This window comes from Cyanistes caeruleus, chromosome 7 (assembly GCF_971803275.1).
Source record: "Cyanistes caeruleus chromosome 7, bCyaCae1.hap1.1, whole genome shotgun sequence".
Classification (NCBI taxonomy): Eukaryota; Metazoa; Chordata; class Aves; order Passeriformes; family Paridae; genus Cyanistes; species Cyanistes caeruleus.
Genome location: NC_141707.1, coordinates 41,013,536 through 41,030,482, shown reverse-complemented (window position 1 = coordinate 41,030,482; position 16,947 = coordinate 41,013,536). Strand labels below are relative to the sequence as shown.

At 43.6% G+C, this 16,947-nt stretch overlaps 1 protein-coding gene across 12 annotated transcripts in view; it reads left to right on the top strand.

Annotated features, from left to right (window-relative positions):
- The window catches only part of CCDC148 (coiled-coil domain containing 148), a 42,546-nt gene extending 25,599 nt beyond the window's left edge, over positions 1 to 16,947 (top strand). For 11 of the 12 annotated variants that reach the window (XM_086896446.1, XM_086896454.1, XM_086896450.1 and 8 more), the window contains 5 exons: positions 11,225 to 11,365; positions 12,608 to 12,726; positions 13,950 to 14,067; positions 15,594 to 15,734; positions 16,708 to 16,947. In XM_086896446.1, coding sequence (XP_086752572.1) covers positions 11,225 to 11,365; positions 12,608 to 12,726; positions 13,950 to 14,067; positions 15,594 to 15,734; positions 16,708 to 16,854 — 666 coding nt within the window. In that variant the 3' untranslated portion in view covers positions 16,855 to 16,947. The remainder of the gene's footprint in view (positions 1 to 11,224; positions 11,366 to 12,607; positions 12,727 to 13,949; positions 14,068 to 15,593; positions 15,735 to 16,707) is intronic. The other variant, XR_015288901.1, reaches the window with a different exon arrangement.

The following is a 16,947-nucleotide window of genomic DNA, read 5'->3' as shown; positions in this document are numbered from 1 at the left end:
CTGCTACATTGCTTTACCTGTAAGTAAACCCTGGGTGTGCTGGTGAGGAGGTTGTGTCTGACTGAGAGGAACAGAGATCTCCTTCATTACAGCAGCAGGTTTCCCAGAGAGCCACAGCATTTATATCAACCCCATCTGAGAAAGGAAGTGATGGCACACACATGGAAGGAGATGTAATATCTGACAGGTTGTGCACTGGTTTAGTAATGGCAAAAACCACACAATATCACCCAACTTTTATACAGTTCTTTTCCTCTGTCAAAGGGGCAGCAGGCTGACTAAAGAATACATGATTTAAAGCAGTTTTAAATCCACTAAAAGCACCTATGTCCTTGGTGAGACTCTAGGCCTTGTGACTGACAGGGAGGGATAATTAAAAAGTAAAGCAACAGAGAAGTTAAATTAATATTTATAGCAGTTTTTACTTGGGGAAAGGACTTTTGAATTTTTATTCCGTGTTCCATCTCACAAAAGATCAATGTGTGTCCTGAACAGAAATCAGAGTCCCTAAGGGGGGACTTTGGAACAACTCGAGAAGCTCAGGTGAAATAAATCAGGAGGGCCATATGGTAGCCATCTGAAGGAAATAAAATGTGAAATGGATAAGGCTGGGGAGGATACACTGTACATTCTTAAAGAGTAAATGTGCCTGGTACATACCTTTAACATCCCTGTTTGCCATGGGAAAGCAAACAAGACAAACCCTGAGGGGTTACACTTTGATGAGTGATCAAGAGCCACTCAGATCTGGTGTTCTTTGTGCTGTGGCAATCTGATCCCCCCAGGGTTCTGGAGCAGGCACTGTGTAAAACAAATTCTCTCTCTGTAAAATTCCTTTTCCTAAACAACACAGAGAAGCAAATTTTTCCACATTGCAAGGTAGGTAAGGCATGAAGCGAGGAGTGATCTTTTCAGAGGATTAGGAGGTGCTGCCTCACAGCTGGAGTTTGAAGTACTTGCTGTATTACAACACAAATTCACTTGAGGTGTCTACATGCATTCCAAACATTATTTTTCTATTGAATCTATCTTAAAATATTTGTAATCTTGTATTTTCCATCTTCATATAAAATGTTTTTAAAAGAAGACTAGGGGGAAGACCTACAGCAATAGACATTAGGGCACTTGGATTTCCTGTGTGTGCTGCTTACAGGGGGTGTTTTCTTCCTCAGCACAAAGCTGTGTGCCTGCCTGCCTTTAAATCTCTTCTCTCCCTCCTTTTGTGCTCTAGGATTAATCCCCACTCCAGTGCTAAAATCTCTTGCAACACATTGTGAATTTTGTGAGAGCAGCTCTTGCATTTCTTATCCTGGCAGAACCTAAGATAAATTAATTTCAAAAAGAAAAGCATTAGGTGGAATTAACAGGGGTATTGCAAATTGTATAAAGCATCTTGCAGACTGCTTTCCTTCTCCTTTCCTGTATTGTAAGAAAGGATGTGACAGCAAACATAGGAGAAAAAAAAAAAATCCCTATTCAGCATGTAGTCAAGTCACTGGTTTGAATGTTGTGACTATCAGAGGTGAGCAGCATTGAAGTATTACAACTGAATGTTAAAATAAATTCCACAGAGGTATCATATCCAGTGCTTTGACTGTAATCCGATCATTTTAAAGGAAACTTTTTAAAAGAATAAATATTTGAGTGGTAAGCTACTTAAAAATGATTTTCTTTTTCAGAAGCATTGTCTATTCACCACTGAGTTGACCCATTTGTTTGTTGGACATAGAAAATACAAGGAAGTTATAATAACCTAAATTTTAAATATAGCTACTCATTTTTGTGGTGAACTGGAGAGCTGTCAGATGCTACAGTATTTCCCCAAAATGGATGTGAGCAAGTATCTAACATTCATCAAAGATGAGCCAGCTCTGACTCAGTAATAAGTTTTCAATCCAGACCTAATAAACCTGGATTTACCAGTCTGAGGTCAGCACAGAACTGATGTATTGCGTCTTTTGGGTCAGACAAAGCTCATGCACAGTCCACGGGACATGCCTGCTGAGGTCTCTGCACATTTGCCTTGCTTGCCCTTCCACCAGTCTTTCCCCCCATTTTCCTGTGTTCCATCACATGGTGTTGTTATTTCTGACCTGTCTGCCTCCTGTTGGAATCTTCTGGCAGGGTATTTGTGAGGTGTGCCTGCAGCTGCTCTGGGCAGGAGCAAGGGTGTCCCTGCACTCCAGGGACACCATCACAGCTTTGTGCTGGATCCACTGGGCTCAGACAGCAGGCTTTGGGGACCAGGGGCTGCAGGGTACTGTGCCTGAGTTGTGAGCTCTGAGATCCATGGAAACAACCCAGCTGCTCAGAGGAGCACTTGGCCTGGGATGGAACCCAGCTACCTGTCTGCTGGGCTTGCCAAAGCTCCTAACATCTGGAGTTCATTTGAGACAAGCACTTCTCTCTCAAATCTAGTTGAAATTGTCCAGTGATACCTCAAGTTGCTCAAGGATGGATAACTAGACAAGCAGACAGCTCCTGCTAACAGTGTTTTCTGAGAATGATCTTCAGAGAGGAAAGTAGCACCTCAGGAAAGCAAAGCTGCACCAAAATTTTGCAGTTGTAAAGGATCACAGGAGTTCTCCTCCATATGATGGCAGATGGGTCTAGAAGAGAGAATTCTGAATCTAATGGAAGCAGTTTAGATAAGTAGTTGTAAATAGAAATGCAGCCTACTTAAGGTTATGCATGTGTGAATATTTAAGCCTATATCATATTTACACATATTAATAAAATGTTGACATTCCTGCTGTCAAGAACAGAAAGATGTTCTCAATAATGCTGGATGAGAAAAGAGAGGAACTACAAGGACAAGCTGTGAGAAATAAACTGTTCACACACTGCCTTGAGCAAAGATGATGTGACATGCTGTCAGCCCCAGGGAACAGGCACTGCTCCTGTTCTGGATCCCAAGTTTTATCAGTGCTGATCCCAGCCCTTGGGACCAGTTTCCTCACTGAAACTGGTGCATGGTGTTCCTCCTCAGGTTATGACTGAGGGTTGTGCTCAAGTGCTTTTCTTTCATATACCTTTTACAGATTTAAACCCTTACATAACTGAAGACAATATTCTGTTAATGATCAAAACAGTTACTTTTAACCACTTTTCTGGTATTTATGTTTTTTAACCTCTTAGAGGTAGCCTGTGGAGCACAAAGCTGCTCAAGAGTACCAGTCAAAAATCTATCAGGGATGTGAACTTCCACAGTTTTTCAAACCACAGCAGAATGAAATTATCTTCTGAAATTAGCAAAAGTGTAAATGTATTATTTCTTCATTATCTTACTGCCAAATGTTCTAAGGCTGCTCTAATTCTTCTCATAGGTCTTGTGTAGGCCAGTCAGATGCAGAAATTGTTTGCTTTTACCATTTACTGTTTGTCATTCAAGACCCTGTGGAGTCTGGATGTGATTCCAGGTGCTGTTCAGAAGTTTTCAGGATTGAAGAATCTGCAGTTTAGAGAGAAAGGTGCCGATTTTTAGAGCTGGAAGTTACTGGAGTCTTCATATCACCTAATACCACAGGAGTTTGTTGCTAACAAAACAAGGATGTTGGTACCTGCTGATGTCAGGATTCACATCTGAGTGTGTGGGCTCAGGACACTGTCCTGTAACACAGACAAGTTCTCTGCCAGGGCAGGAGAGCTTGGTTGTGCTCCTGGGGAGAGGGAGCACCCTCCTCTCTGCTCTTGGGGGGCTGCTGCCCTATAGCCCCTGCCATGGGGAGCGTGGGTTGGTATTCACTGCTCAGTTTGCATGGGTTTTGGATGCTGTAAATACAATGGCCCCCAGAGTTGTGAGCACTGCACCACGGAGCACAGACAGCAGGACATCTCTGGACCTCTGCCATCGGCATTTGAATGAAGCATGTCAACAGCAGTGGCTCTTGCTGAGTGTTGCTGCTTGATGGGGATATATGATATGGAAGCCCTGTGCAAATCTGAGCTTCTCCCACCTCCTTCTGTAGTCCCTGACATATTGGCTATTTAAGACCTTTGTGGCAGTTCAGGAGGTTACTGACACCTGAGAAAAGGAAAATGATTCGGACCATGCTTATGAAGAAGCACTCTCTAAATTTAGAAAATGATGGGTTTTTCATATTGTTTGGATGAACTCCCCCTGCCCTGTAATATTTCAGACTCCAAGGATCTGTTCTTAATATACACTTTACTTTTTTCCCTTTATTAAGCTCTAGTATTCACACCCTGAGGCACCCATCTCATTAGCTTTGCATTTAGGAATACACACATACCCTTCCTATTCTTATTGTGTTTCCAGAAATAACACCATTAATATTTTATATTTCAGTGTGTGGTGGCTTTGAACAGTGCAAGTCGTTTTTTTATTATTATCAGTTAATACAATTACACATCAGTAGCAGGTCTCCTATACATCCCAGTTTCCTTGGAAATGTCAGCTTTTTTGGGGCACAATTTGCTTGTGACTTCCAAAGTCCTACCCTGAGACGCGGGAATCTGTGGGGTGCCCCCGGCAGGGCGCAGAACTGTCCCCAGTGCCTGTGCTGGGAGTGCTGGGTGTCCACAGCTGCTGGGGCTCCTGCACGTTGGCATCTGCTGCCAGCAGGCTCAGAGTTCCCAAATCCCATTTTTCCCACCACTCCAAACGCCGTGCGCGGCGCCGCAGCCCGCCAGGCTGGGACCCTGCAGGTCCTGGCAGGGTCACGCTGTCCTGCAGGTGGGAACGGCCACACATCCATCCCTCACCTTCTTCCTAGTCCTGGCACACAGGGAAAAGCTTGAGCAGTTCAACTGGAGTTTGGATTGAGAAACTGGGGGTGAATGCAAGTGTGTTTGAAAAAACCCTCTTGTTTTTGACAAGATTCCACAACTTTTTAGTAGTTGCTGGATAGACATTTCCATTCAGCTAGTGACTTAAAAAAATGGTTAGGTTTGTAACACAGACTTCTACAGTCCTGTTTAATTTGTAAAATATTTTAATCCAAGGATTTATTATCCCATTAACACAAGTGGGATTTATGTGTTTAACTTCTATTACTCTTGAGAGAAATTGACTGAATCCTTACTTTTCTATGGGAGACTGGGTCTTTAAGGTTTTTTTTCTTCTATGTTTCCCACCCATTTTCTCAAAAAGATTTTCTTTTTTTGTGCATCTCAGAATGGCAGGGATTTTCTCAGGCAGGAGACACAGAGCAGCATGTGCTGCTTCCATCTGAAGTCTGTATGACTGAGCTATCCTGCAAGTAAAGAGGCTGCACTGCTGGCAATGAAAGCCACCTTTTAACGAGCTTTCCATGTTAATCTTGTAGTGATCTTGGTTTGGCCACTTCTAGAGGACATAGAAAGCAATGACCTTGTGTGGGGAAATAAAAAGTTTGCCAAATTTAAAAAAATCATGTTCCTTGTTAGATGATGTGTCCATTAGGAACTGGACTGAGAGCAATATCCTTACTGAAGGGCTGATGTTACAATCCTGCTATTTCTTCAGCATGTAACTGCTTATCACTTAATCACTTTTTACATCTGCTTTGCTTTTTTTTTCTTTTTCAGAACACACTAGAAAGGCATAGCTCTAAAATGGCCTTTTCTCTGCAAACAGAATTCCTTTGGTTATCACTTGCTCTGAGGCTGCAGCCCTTATTTTAAAAATGTGAAGAAAAAATGTCATAGGTGACGTGGTTTAAATCCAAATTTGCAATCAAGAGGCATTTTTCCCTCTCTGTGCCTTGTGGCTTCCATCTGGAAGAATCAAGAGGTATCTCTGACTTGCCATAAATGGGATAACTCTCAATTCTATATTCAGCAAGACCCTGAGCAGAGGAGATGGTGGTGACGCAGGGAGGTTGGGAAGGAGAGGAGAGACCTAGAGCTGGTTTTTGGAGAGGATCACTGTGGTTATCTGAACATGCACATTTCTCAATGTGCTTTTGGACTCGCTTGGTTCCCAGCTTCCTCTCTCTGCTGAGCACAATGTAAGCAGCCCTAGAGAGTCAGAGATGACTGAGCAGGGCTGTGGGAAGGCAGCTGATGCTGGGTCTCGTACAACACAGTGCTCATCCTGTCCAGGGCTTATTTCCTGTTGTCAGCCACTGCCTGGACTGCCTGAACACTGCTGGATTTGTTGTGTGCTGCAAGGGTACCTTCAGCAGCCCAGCATGGAGCTTTGCCACCCAGCAGCAATGTTATTGGTACCTGTGCTGATTTCTGGTGCACCTGCACGCACAGCCTGACACTGAGCTCGGGCTGGCCCTGCTGGCAAATGTGCCACGTGCTTTGTGGATCTCCCACCTGCTTTATACAGCAACCTCTGGGAGCTGTGGGACAAGTGTGGGGAGACACATTGCGTGTTTTCTTTTTTCATGCATGGGACTTTAAAAATACTGAACTCCTTTAAATAGTATTTGAATCTCTAGTTGTTTCATAATCCCATTTTGCTGTTTGTGAGCATGCAGCCCTGACCTGCAGCTGTTGTGTTCCTGTGATCCCCCCATGAACACATTGGCTCTGGGCTTCCATGGCTAGCCAAATTTTGTGGTTCTTCTTTTTTGTGGTTTCTTCTACCATATAGAATCTTCACTTGTGAAGTTATTTTTCTTGAAGAGACCCTCTAAATATTTTCCCAGGGATTTGTAGAATCAGTTGTGCACAACCTGAAGACTTGCAAACCATAGTATAAATAAGGAAAGATAAGCAGGAGTGATTCAGAGATTAATAAAACTCTAGGACACTCTAGAAGAGTATTTAGATTGTGTCATTTTATAAGGTTGAAAAAGTGAGCTAGAAAACATCAGAGTGGGGATCTCAGAGGATTTTCCCTTTATGCCTTCAGTCATTACAAACAGTGCCGGCTTTATCACACAACTGTTGGGAATTTTTGCTTAGAATTTGGATTCCAGAAGCTTAGTATGTCTGTGTGGCACAGAGTGAGCTGAGCTCTGGGTAATCATTCCTGACACTGCTCCTCCCAGGATTTTACATCCTTTTGGTTCCTCGTGTGCGTTTTCCTCGGTTTCCAAAGGCTGATGTTGCCCCTGCTTGACCTTTCCCTCCTCACAGCTGCCCTGGGTACCCAGCTGAGGAGCTTGATGCCACCTCTTGTGTCACCATAGGCAGCCTCAAGGTCTGTTTGTAACAAGTCACAATAGCACAAGTGGTGCTGTGCTATTGTGCATTGTTTTGTCTTTAAAAGAGTTGTATCTGTAACATTAGGTGAATGGTAAACACATTATTGCTATTCAGATGTTAGAGTGAAAGAACTAATTTATTACTTTAATTAGTTTGTAGTGTACTTTACATTATTGTAATACGCAATATTGAAATAATGAACTGAAAAAAGGTGTGTATTCATTCTGTTCAGCACAGCAATTTAATAATCCACTTGGCAAAACCTCCTCTAATAATACACGAACTGTGAAATGTACTTGAAATGCCAATTGTAATTAGAAACTTTCAGAACTTAATGTTGGCAGTGCTTGTACTACTAAAATGAAAACTGTTTTGTGGAACAGGCAATGGGAGAGCCAGGTGTCAGTGTATTTTCAGTATTAGTTTAACTACTAGGATTTTTTTTTAATATTTAAATAAAACATTTACTGTTGACACAGTAAAATAGACCCTTCTGATTTTGAACTCATAGGAATGGAAGAATGCAATCAAGAACACATTAATTTATTTTTTTTGTGCAGTCTGTGGTCCCCGAGTGCTGCTGTAGTGAAACAGAATTATTGTTTGGGAGGTTTTTTGTTCTGCAGCCCTGCATGACGCTGCCTCTGGAGATAAAAGCCGATGAACGCAGCAGGTTTCTTGGCTCACTTCAGTTGTAGGAATGCAGGCAAAGCAGCATCAGGTGGTCACTTTTCCCAGCAGAACACTGGAAGGCAGGAGATGCTCCCTGCAGAGCCCTGGTGCCGTGTTTCACGCCCAGGACGTGGGGCTGCGAGGAGCAGGAGGGGCAGCTGAGCCTGTCTGCTCTGTGCCACCACCAGCCAGAGCCCAGAGCCTCGCCTTTAACCCGGCACCACACGGACAGGACAGCTTTGGGAGCCTCCCTGCCAGCTCTTCTGGGTGTGAATTCCCCTGCCTGGTGCACAAAGTGCTGTGGGGCCGTGAGAACAGAACTGCTCTTGAGCACAGAGCATTTTAATGTTCAAACGTAGTTTAAAAAGTGAAATATACTGCTATTTGAGTCACCTGGTTAATGTTGAAGTTTTGTTACTTCTTACACTTCTCTCTGCCTCTGTTCCATTAAGAACATTTTTTCCTATATGATTTCAACTCTTCTTCTGGGAAAAGCCATGGCATAAGGCCAGCCTATAGAATTGTAGTCACATTTTCTACATATTTTGCAAGCATTGTTTTCTGGCTTTTACCAATGTTGGGGGGTTTTTTTGTTTGTTTTTTTTTATGGGATTTTTTATTTTTTTTTTTTATTTTTTTTTTGGTGTGGGGAGGTTGTTGCAAATATGTCCTTTTTTGTCACAATTATAAATTTTTTTAAAGGAAATTATTCTTCTTTTGCCCTAATGAAAAGGCATGGGTTAGACAAACACGGGAGTGAGCAGGGGTAGTCTAAACTAATTTCATGTGCTAGGTACAGAAAATAATAACTGGGTATTGTGAACAAGTATGGTACAGTGAAACTCTCCTCTGGTATCCTTGTTATCCATTTTCCTGATTTGCCTTAGGCTCATACATTTAAAATCCTAACTAAAGAATGAAAAAGTAGATTCAGAATTAAGTTTAAAAAATGGAAAGCATGATCTACACCCTGAGGAAGTATATGTGTTAGTAGAGATTTAGGGCAGAGTAGGGAGCACTGCAGGAGAGAAGATACACACAGAGTTATTGGCCTATCACTTCTGTCTGGGGAACACTGCTGTGTGATTCATGCTTTGTCAGCCTAGTGAGTTCTGAATTGATGCTTGGTTATGCTCACTTGTTTGTACATAACCTGTCAGAAATGGAGGTTGTGCCCCAATATTGATTTCTGGGATCAAAAGGCTGTAACCAAAGCGCTGTGAGGAAACAACCCAGGACAGTGATCACGGTGTGTCACAGGGCTGGGGTGTCACATACACCTCACAAACTGCTGCTAATAAAATTAATTGATAGGGGGGCTCGAGATGATTTCAGGACAGGTTAGTGTCTGTGTCTGCTCACTGCTTTGGTGAGATTTGCTTCCTTCAGTCAGTTGTCATCGTCCCACACTCCCTGCAGGGTTTGCTCTGTTCTCCAGGGGCATTTCCAGGCACTGCTTCCCCTGAAGTATCAGGGAAATGCAGTTCTTGTTGAGACCAATTTATGGTCTGGCCATACTAATGGCTGCAATCAAACAACCAAACAGGTCCCTGGTTAAGAGATAAATGAATATCCAGAGAAGACCACTAGAGGATCAGGAGAGTTCTCAGACATGGGGGAACTGAAGCTGCATCATGAACTGCACTGGTGGCATTGACCTTGGTATTGGAGAGCATTTGAAAGAGTGGGAAGCAGGATGTAGGGAAATCCAGGCTTACAAAAAGCAATTTTTTTGTTACATAATCTGACTCTTACCTCATATCAGTTGAGAAAATCTGTAATGTTATTACAGAAGTTTAAAGCTCCTTCAAATGCTCCTGCAGCTTATCCCAGCTCCAATCTGAGTACGCTTTTAGCAGATTTCATTCACTGCTTGTTGCTAGATTTTAAATCTTTCTATATATGGCTTTGCTTCAGTCTGTTTCAAAAGCAAGGTAGAAAGGATTGCATGTTCTTCTGATTAATTTTCAAAGCATTCCTTTTTGAGCTCATTAGCCTGGCAAGTGAAGGGTAACTGAAACAATTTAGCATTTTATTTTAGATTCTTAAACCATTAAACTGCATGAGCAGGCTGCTGGCAAAATCGCTCCGTGAAGATTTCAATTTGCACAGCCCTGGTGTCACAAGCTCCAAGTGTGTGGGAAGCTGGGCTGGGGTGCTGAGGGGCCTCTCCAGACCCCGAGGTCACCCCTGCCCAAGCAGCGTCAGGTACAGCTGGTGACCCAGGACCGTGTTGAGTCCAGGCTGAAACAGCCCCACAGCCTCCCTGGCCAACATGTAGAGCTCATCCTGCCTCAGTAGGGAAGTGGTGAATGCACTGGAATTTCAGCTGTTTCATTCTGTGCCTGGAGTTTTCCTTCCTGTCACTGGGCACCTCTGTAAGAGCCCGGCTCTGTTCTCTTTGCAACTTCTGTATTTTCAGGTTGTTTTCATGTTATCACTTTGCCTGCACTCCAGGAGAAGTCACAACATTGTTCAGTGTATTGCAAAGAAAAAAGTATAATTGCTGTTTTAGCAAGAAGCAGGGCAAGCATGGCATCATTCAGAGATGCAGCTCCGAGGACCTTGGACCATGGGGAGTGCTGGATTTCTAAACAGAACATCTTTTATAAGCACTACCAGAAGAATAAATAATCTGCGGACACAGCCAGTGAAATGCAGTAAAGGTGGATAAATGATAAGCATTTTAATATCTTTGTATTAAAGTGCTGTAGTGTAGAAAACCAGCTGAAAAATGGCTTCAACGCTTGTTCCTTAAAGGAATGCAGAGTTCTGTTAGTGCTTGACAAATCCATTACAAAAAGAACTGGCAAGCCAACAAAAAGGAGACATCATTAATCCTGCAGAAAGCAGCGTGCAAGAGATGAGCACACTACTGCTGGTGACAGCAGCGAGGCCAGTCCCACCCTGGCTGGGACACTGCGGAGGAGCCGCTGTCCCTGGCAGCTATGGGGACAGGCAGCAGTGCCTCTCCAGCCCAGGGGAGCGGGGTGCCAGGCGTGCAGCACCCCGTGGGCTCTGGCCAGGGGCTCCCACACTGGGGTGCACCAGCTGCAGCTGGCAGCCAAAGGAGCGAGCCCTGCGTGGAGGCAAGGCGCTGGGACAAGGGTGCCTGTGCTAAAGGCTGCGAGTGGGCTCTGCCCTGGCACTCTCGGTCTCCTGCCCTTCATAGGTTCTAAGTGCTGAAGGGAGATGTGAATTACTGAGATGGTTTTAGCAATTTTGCCTAAAACCTCTTCATATGGGATTTTATTGCATATTATGCCATCAGTTGGGAACTGCACATGAACATGCAGAAAGGTGGTGCTTGCTAAATGGTTGTGTTGTTGATAAGATTATAAATCTTACTTTGTAAGCAGATTACATGAGTTTCCTTCCCAGTCTCAGCTTTGCAGGATCAGTGTTACACAGTCTGCTGCAGGACTGTCTCTTCAACTGGCTCTTCCAGGTTCTACAGTGGAAAGCACAGCAGGAAGAAGCTGCTAAATTAGAAGCTGCTGTAGCTGCCAGAAGAAAAGAAAAGGAAGATGAGAGAGAAAGGCTACAGAGAGAACAGGAAACCATTCGTAGAGCTCAGGATAAAGAGAAAGTATGAGAAACTTTTATACATTTTTGCATATATTAGTGTGTACCATTGCTTCTAAAATTTGTAACTGATCTCATAGCACATGTATTCTTGTGAAGTACTGTGTATTGATGCAGGGATGGGCAAGTGGTTAGTCAGGTGCTGCTTAGGTCAGCTCTAAAGCTGCCTGATCTGACACACCAGGTATGTTACCCTACTGCATGGCTTAGGAAAGAAAGCCTCAGCAAGTCAGTGTCTGTCCCAAAACAAGCACAGGGGCACGGCAGGGTGTGAGTGCACAGCTCTGCGCTTGCAGCAGCTCAGCAGCCTCAGACAGCTGCCAGTGCTGCAGCTGGGTGCTGCAATGCAGCAGGGGAGCCCGGCAGCGCAGCACCTGCAGCACAGCATGCGGCTGCAGGGACACCCCGGGGACAGCGTGCCAGGGCTTGTGTGCTGACACCTTGGAAATGGCTTGGATGCAACTTCATAGAAACTCAGAAATGCACTGTAGTGCATTTTTAGAAAATCAAGCTGTGTTTGTGTTGGCCTTTTTCCTTCAGTGATGGCAAAAATCCGTGTGGCTGTTTCACGGAGATTTTACCTCTGAGTCCAGTGGCACGGAGGGACACTTAGGGAGGGTTTGTAGCTTAGGTCACGAGTAGCTTTGCTGCTGCTTCTCTTTTTGTTCCAGCTCGTTCTGTGCATTTGCCTTTGTACACATGGTGTTTGTAGTGGCAGGTGGCTCTGAAACCACGGGGAAGGAAGCTTAGGGAGGCAGTGCTGACCCAACACCACCAATATTCATTTTATCTCTAAATATTCTGGTTGTGCAAACTTTTCTCTTGCTGTGTGTAATGTCTATACAGAGCAGACCTATGGAATAGCAGGTGTTTTGGGGTCAGCAGTCACAGTTTCATTGGAGTATTTTACATCCTAAATCCTTAAAAGGGCTGATAACCTTGTACTGCAGCTGCTTTTCTGGGGAATGCAAGCAGAATGGAAGTGGTAGTCTTCAGATTGTGATGGAAAAATATATTCAAATTAGTGTTCACTGTCTGATTTTACTATTTTTGTTGTGGGGGCTTCACACCCTCTTGCCTTCCTAGTAACTATTCTGTTAGCTTGTAGTGCTCTAAAATAGAAATTTTATTCTAAGAGGATCAAAATTGGAACCTCTAACTTAATGCTTTTCTTATTTGCTTTGTTCTCACTGCCTGGGCTTTGGAATGAGTGTTAATTTGTTTGCTGTATTTGTTCAAACTGTAGCTGAAAAAATATTGGGCTGAGAAAGAGCTCAAGTGGCAAGAACAGGAGGAAAGAGATCTACAACATCTGGAGAAGCTGAGAAAATTAATGGCTGAACAAGCAGCTAAAGACAGAGAAAGGTAAAAGAAATTAAATGTGAATACCTATAGTATCAATAGGATCTTCATATAATCTAATTTACTTTGATATCTTGTCTTTCTTTTTAAAAATAAATTAAGGATAAGTACATTTTTTTTCTTCCTGTTTGGCAAATGCTTCAAACTATATATGCAAACTGTAAGGTTGCATCCTAGGTGACTGTATCTTAGATGCAATTTACTTCAGTTTGAATTAATTCACATCCATCAAAATTTCAGATTATTGTAAGCACTAAACTGTCATAAAATGTAGCTGAGTAGTAAGACCTCCTATATTTTACTTTGCATAATGATTTATAATCAGGTTTGGTTTGTTTGAGGGGCAAGTGAAAGCTAGCCAGCAGCTGAACTGTAGGTTTAGTTCTGATTGTTGCAGTTTACAGCACAAATTATATACTCCTTTGAGCTTACTAAAATTTGGAGAGTAAGAAAATAACAATACATGTTTTATTGTAGTTGATGCAGCTGTCTTGTCTCAATTTCTCTAAAGACAAGTTCAAATTTGAAGGGCAGAAGGAGGGTAATTCTCCAAATGCAAAGCATGGCATTGGCAACTCCTGCAGAAGTACTAAAAGCAACATCCCAACAAATATCTATAGCTCCATAAGGAACACTCTCCACAATAGTCTAAAAATGCCTGCAGTGAAAGGTGGAGCAGCACAGTAGTGCTATGGGTAAAGTTCTGGAGTCTCTGATGTGAACCTCCAGCTTTATCCTTTGGAAGAAGGGTGTAAGTCTCAAGCTTTTTTTTCTTTTTCCATTGACAAGACTGGGAGTGAGGTGTTTCTTTTAATGGAAAGGGTTATAGGAAAGATTTCTTCTGCCATACACAGATGTGAGAGAACATTTCTTCTTGGCAAAGCAAATGGGGGAGAAAAAAAGAGTACCAGGGCTATATAAAGCATGCTAGAGAAAATCTGCAGTCTAGACATGGAATCTGAAAGGTTAGCCAAGTTGTTTTAAAGAACGACTGACCAACCAAAACCCACCGAGAAACAAATCAAAAAGCAACAAAGAACAGCTCCCCTCCCCAAAAACCCAAACCAAGAACCTGCCCCCAAAAGAGCACATTGAAGGGAAGAAGCCGCTTTGGCTCTGTGAGTGTTTGGATGGAGCGGCACGGCACGGTCCGGAGCGTCCAGGGGAGCTGGGAGCGCTGTGGGAGATGTGGCAGTGGCGTGCAGAGCGTTTCCCTGTGCTCACAGGGTGCAGGTCCGACGAGCCCTGCTGGAGCAGCGGCTGCTGGAGAAGAAGGAGCTGGCCCTGCTCCAGGCCCGGCAGCAGCAGGAGAAGGAGAAGCGCCTGGAAGCGCTGCGGCAGCGGGTGAGCTGGGCCCTGCCCGCAGGGCTTCCACTCTGCCACCAACACAGCCTGCCAGGGCAGGCACGGGGAAAAGCAGCAATCTCTCAAAAGCAAATAAATGAACGAGGTAAAAGGCACTTCAGGGCTGACTAACAGGAGTTCTCTCCTCTTGTATAAATCCTATGAACTTTCAGCTCTGACAACAGGAACATTATGTCATTAAATTGTACTGGAGGAGCTGCTGATATCTTAGAGGAGATAGAGAAGGTTTTTTTTCCGGGTTGGATGTGATATTTTTTCTGTGATTTTTTCTGGGTTTTGTTTGTTTTAATAACCTTAAGTCTGCCTTAAATCTTAGGCAAGATTTATGAGTTATTTGTATTCTTTTTAAATTCTGAAAACTTGCACACCTTGGATGACTTCAGAGATATTTGAGTCTCTGAACATGTGTCTTTTGCACATTACTTTTAGACAGACACCCATAAAATGCTTACTAATGCTTACTAATATCATGGTAAAAGTAGTGCTAGGGTTATTTTTTTCTACTGATGACTTTTGAAAGAGTAATTTTGCCTTAATTTACATTTCTGTATGTGATCTCCTTGTTTTTTCCTCCAAAGAAGCTGGTTGGTAGTTGTGGTCTGTTGAGCTCTTCCCACTGATTCAGTTCTCTTGCCAGAGTAGAAAATGCTTCTAAAGGGCCTTGGCCTAGGATGGTGATGCTCGCACTTCATTCTACTTCTCTGACCAACATTTATTCTCTGTTTCATACTAGTGAAATGCTGCTTCATAAAGTATGTACATTCTTTTTATGGGTGGGGGGGAAGGGGAAGAAGATCTTTACTGGAGTCATTTGGCATGTGGATTTGGGCAGCCTGTAAATACAAAGATGACATTTTATTAAAGGGATGGGTAAAAAAATTATTGCACACAATTTAAAGTAATTTTTTTCTGATCTTAGCCATTGGGCTTCTGACTTTAGCTGTTTTTCTCATACATCTTTCTGGATTTTTCCAAAGTAGTATTAGCCTGTATCTGAATATTTTAACACAAAGAAAGTAAAAAATGAAAAAGATTAACTCTGTCATAATACAGTGTCTGGGAGTCTTTGATATTGATCTAGCCACAGGAAATTACACAGTTAAAGCAGATGCACTTCAAAAAGAAACCCAGAGTTGTATTATTTGGGGCATATCACTCAATGCTGTTGCACACAACTCTGTAAAAATTGTGAACTATCACCCTGAACAACTTTGTTTCCATTGGAATAAAAAGAAGGAAGTCTGGACTTGTGGGAATTGTGGGCATTGCAGAATTATGAGGCTGCTGGATCCTCACAGAGCCTGGGCTGGGCAGTGCAGCTCAGTCAGTGTCTGTTGGAGAGCTCAGCCTGCAGCTGCTGCTTCTCCCCAAACGTCCTTGCTGTGCCCAGGCTGCCTCTGCAGCTGGGACAATCCTGTTCTCAAAGGGTGTGTTAGTGCTGACCACTGCCCTGGCCTTAGCTCTGCAGGGACACAGTAATCCTTACCTTCCTCCTGTGTCTTTAGGTTGCCATCGTTGCAAAATTAGATCCAGCCAGAGCAGTGGCTGACACGGTGGCATCAAAAGCTCGCATGGGCATTGGAAGCAAGGAGGAGTTTGAGCTGCAGCAGCCCCTGTTCAGGCTGCACACGTACAGTGAAGAGCAGGTAATGGGCTGGAATCCTGCTGGGGAAATGGAGCAGGAACTGAGCTAACCCTACTCGGGCTGCTGAGGAGGCTGCTCCCTCAATTTCAAATGCACTCAAGGAACATCCTGATATCTTTTGATTCCTTCACTGTTCCCTATCTGCTCAGTCAATGCATTTGCAATTATTCCCACTCTGGAATTTGAAAGTTATTTACAAGAAGAGAAGAGCTATGGTACAAATCTGTGGTGTAAGAGCTTTCTTTTGACACTGAATAAGATGAAATTTGACAAAGTCAATAGCCAAAGTTGTCCATCTCTTCCCATTTTAGGACATTTTAAAGCTTCTCAGTTTGATAATGGAAAGATGTGAGTTTTGTTTGGTTATTAAAATTCCCCAAATCTGATCAATGTACGGGATTCTGACAAAACTTAAAATTTGGGTCCTATACCTTAATTCTCAGCACACTCTTTCTGTTTCAGCTCCAGACAGGTTTGGTGCTGCTCAGGCTGCAGTATGTGACCCCTGCCCAGCACATCCCTGTGCTCCTTCCCGCTGCTGCAGGGCCTGTGGATCATGTTCCCAGTGCTGGTCTCCAGCAGCTCTGGGCACTGGGGAGGTGGTGCTGGCACTGGAAGCAACGTGTCCCTCCTCCTTGTGCTTCCAGTGCGGCCCCACTGCGGACCGTGGAACGGGGATTGGAAAGAGGCTTACAAATTTTGCCTGAAAAACTTCTGACAAATTTAAGAAGTAATTTCCCTGGGATTAATTGTCAGTCTGACAAATGGAAGTGGCACTGCCATGTAAGCACAAGGTGACACTGTGAGAAAAATCATAAAGGCATTTGAAGCTCTTGGATTCTGTAGGAACATCAGGGAGGAGATTGGAGACTGTGCTGCACTTGGGGCTGTGTGCATGGAGAGCATGAGGGAAGGCAGCAGCTCCTCAGGGAGCTTTTGGCTTCTATTGATCATTGCTGTGGTTTTTTTAACAGGTCATTTCTGACCCCAGGCTCCGTGTCGAGCTCGCTCTCCGAGAAGCTGGACTGCATAAAACACTTTATGCAAGAGAGGTTTTGTCAAAACTTCCACCACTGAAGCTTCCAAGAAGAGACATGGAATCTACAGCTTTTAAAATGTAGAGTACCTCTCATCTGAGGGGCAGAGGAGCATCAGGGGTCTGGTCTGGCCCACAAAATGCAAATCTTCAATAAATTCCCTTTGATTGTGTCCGA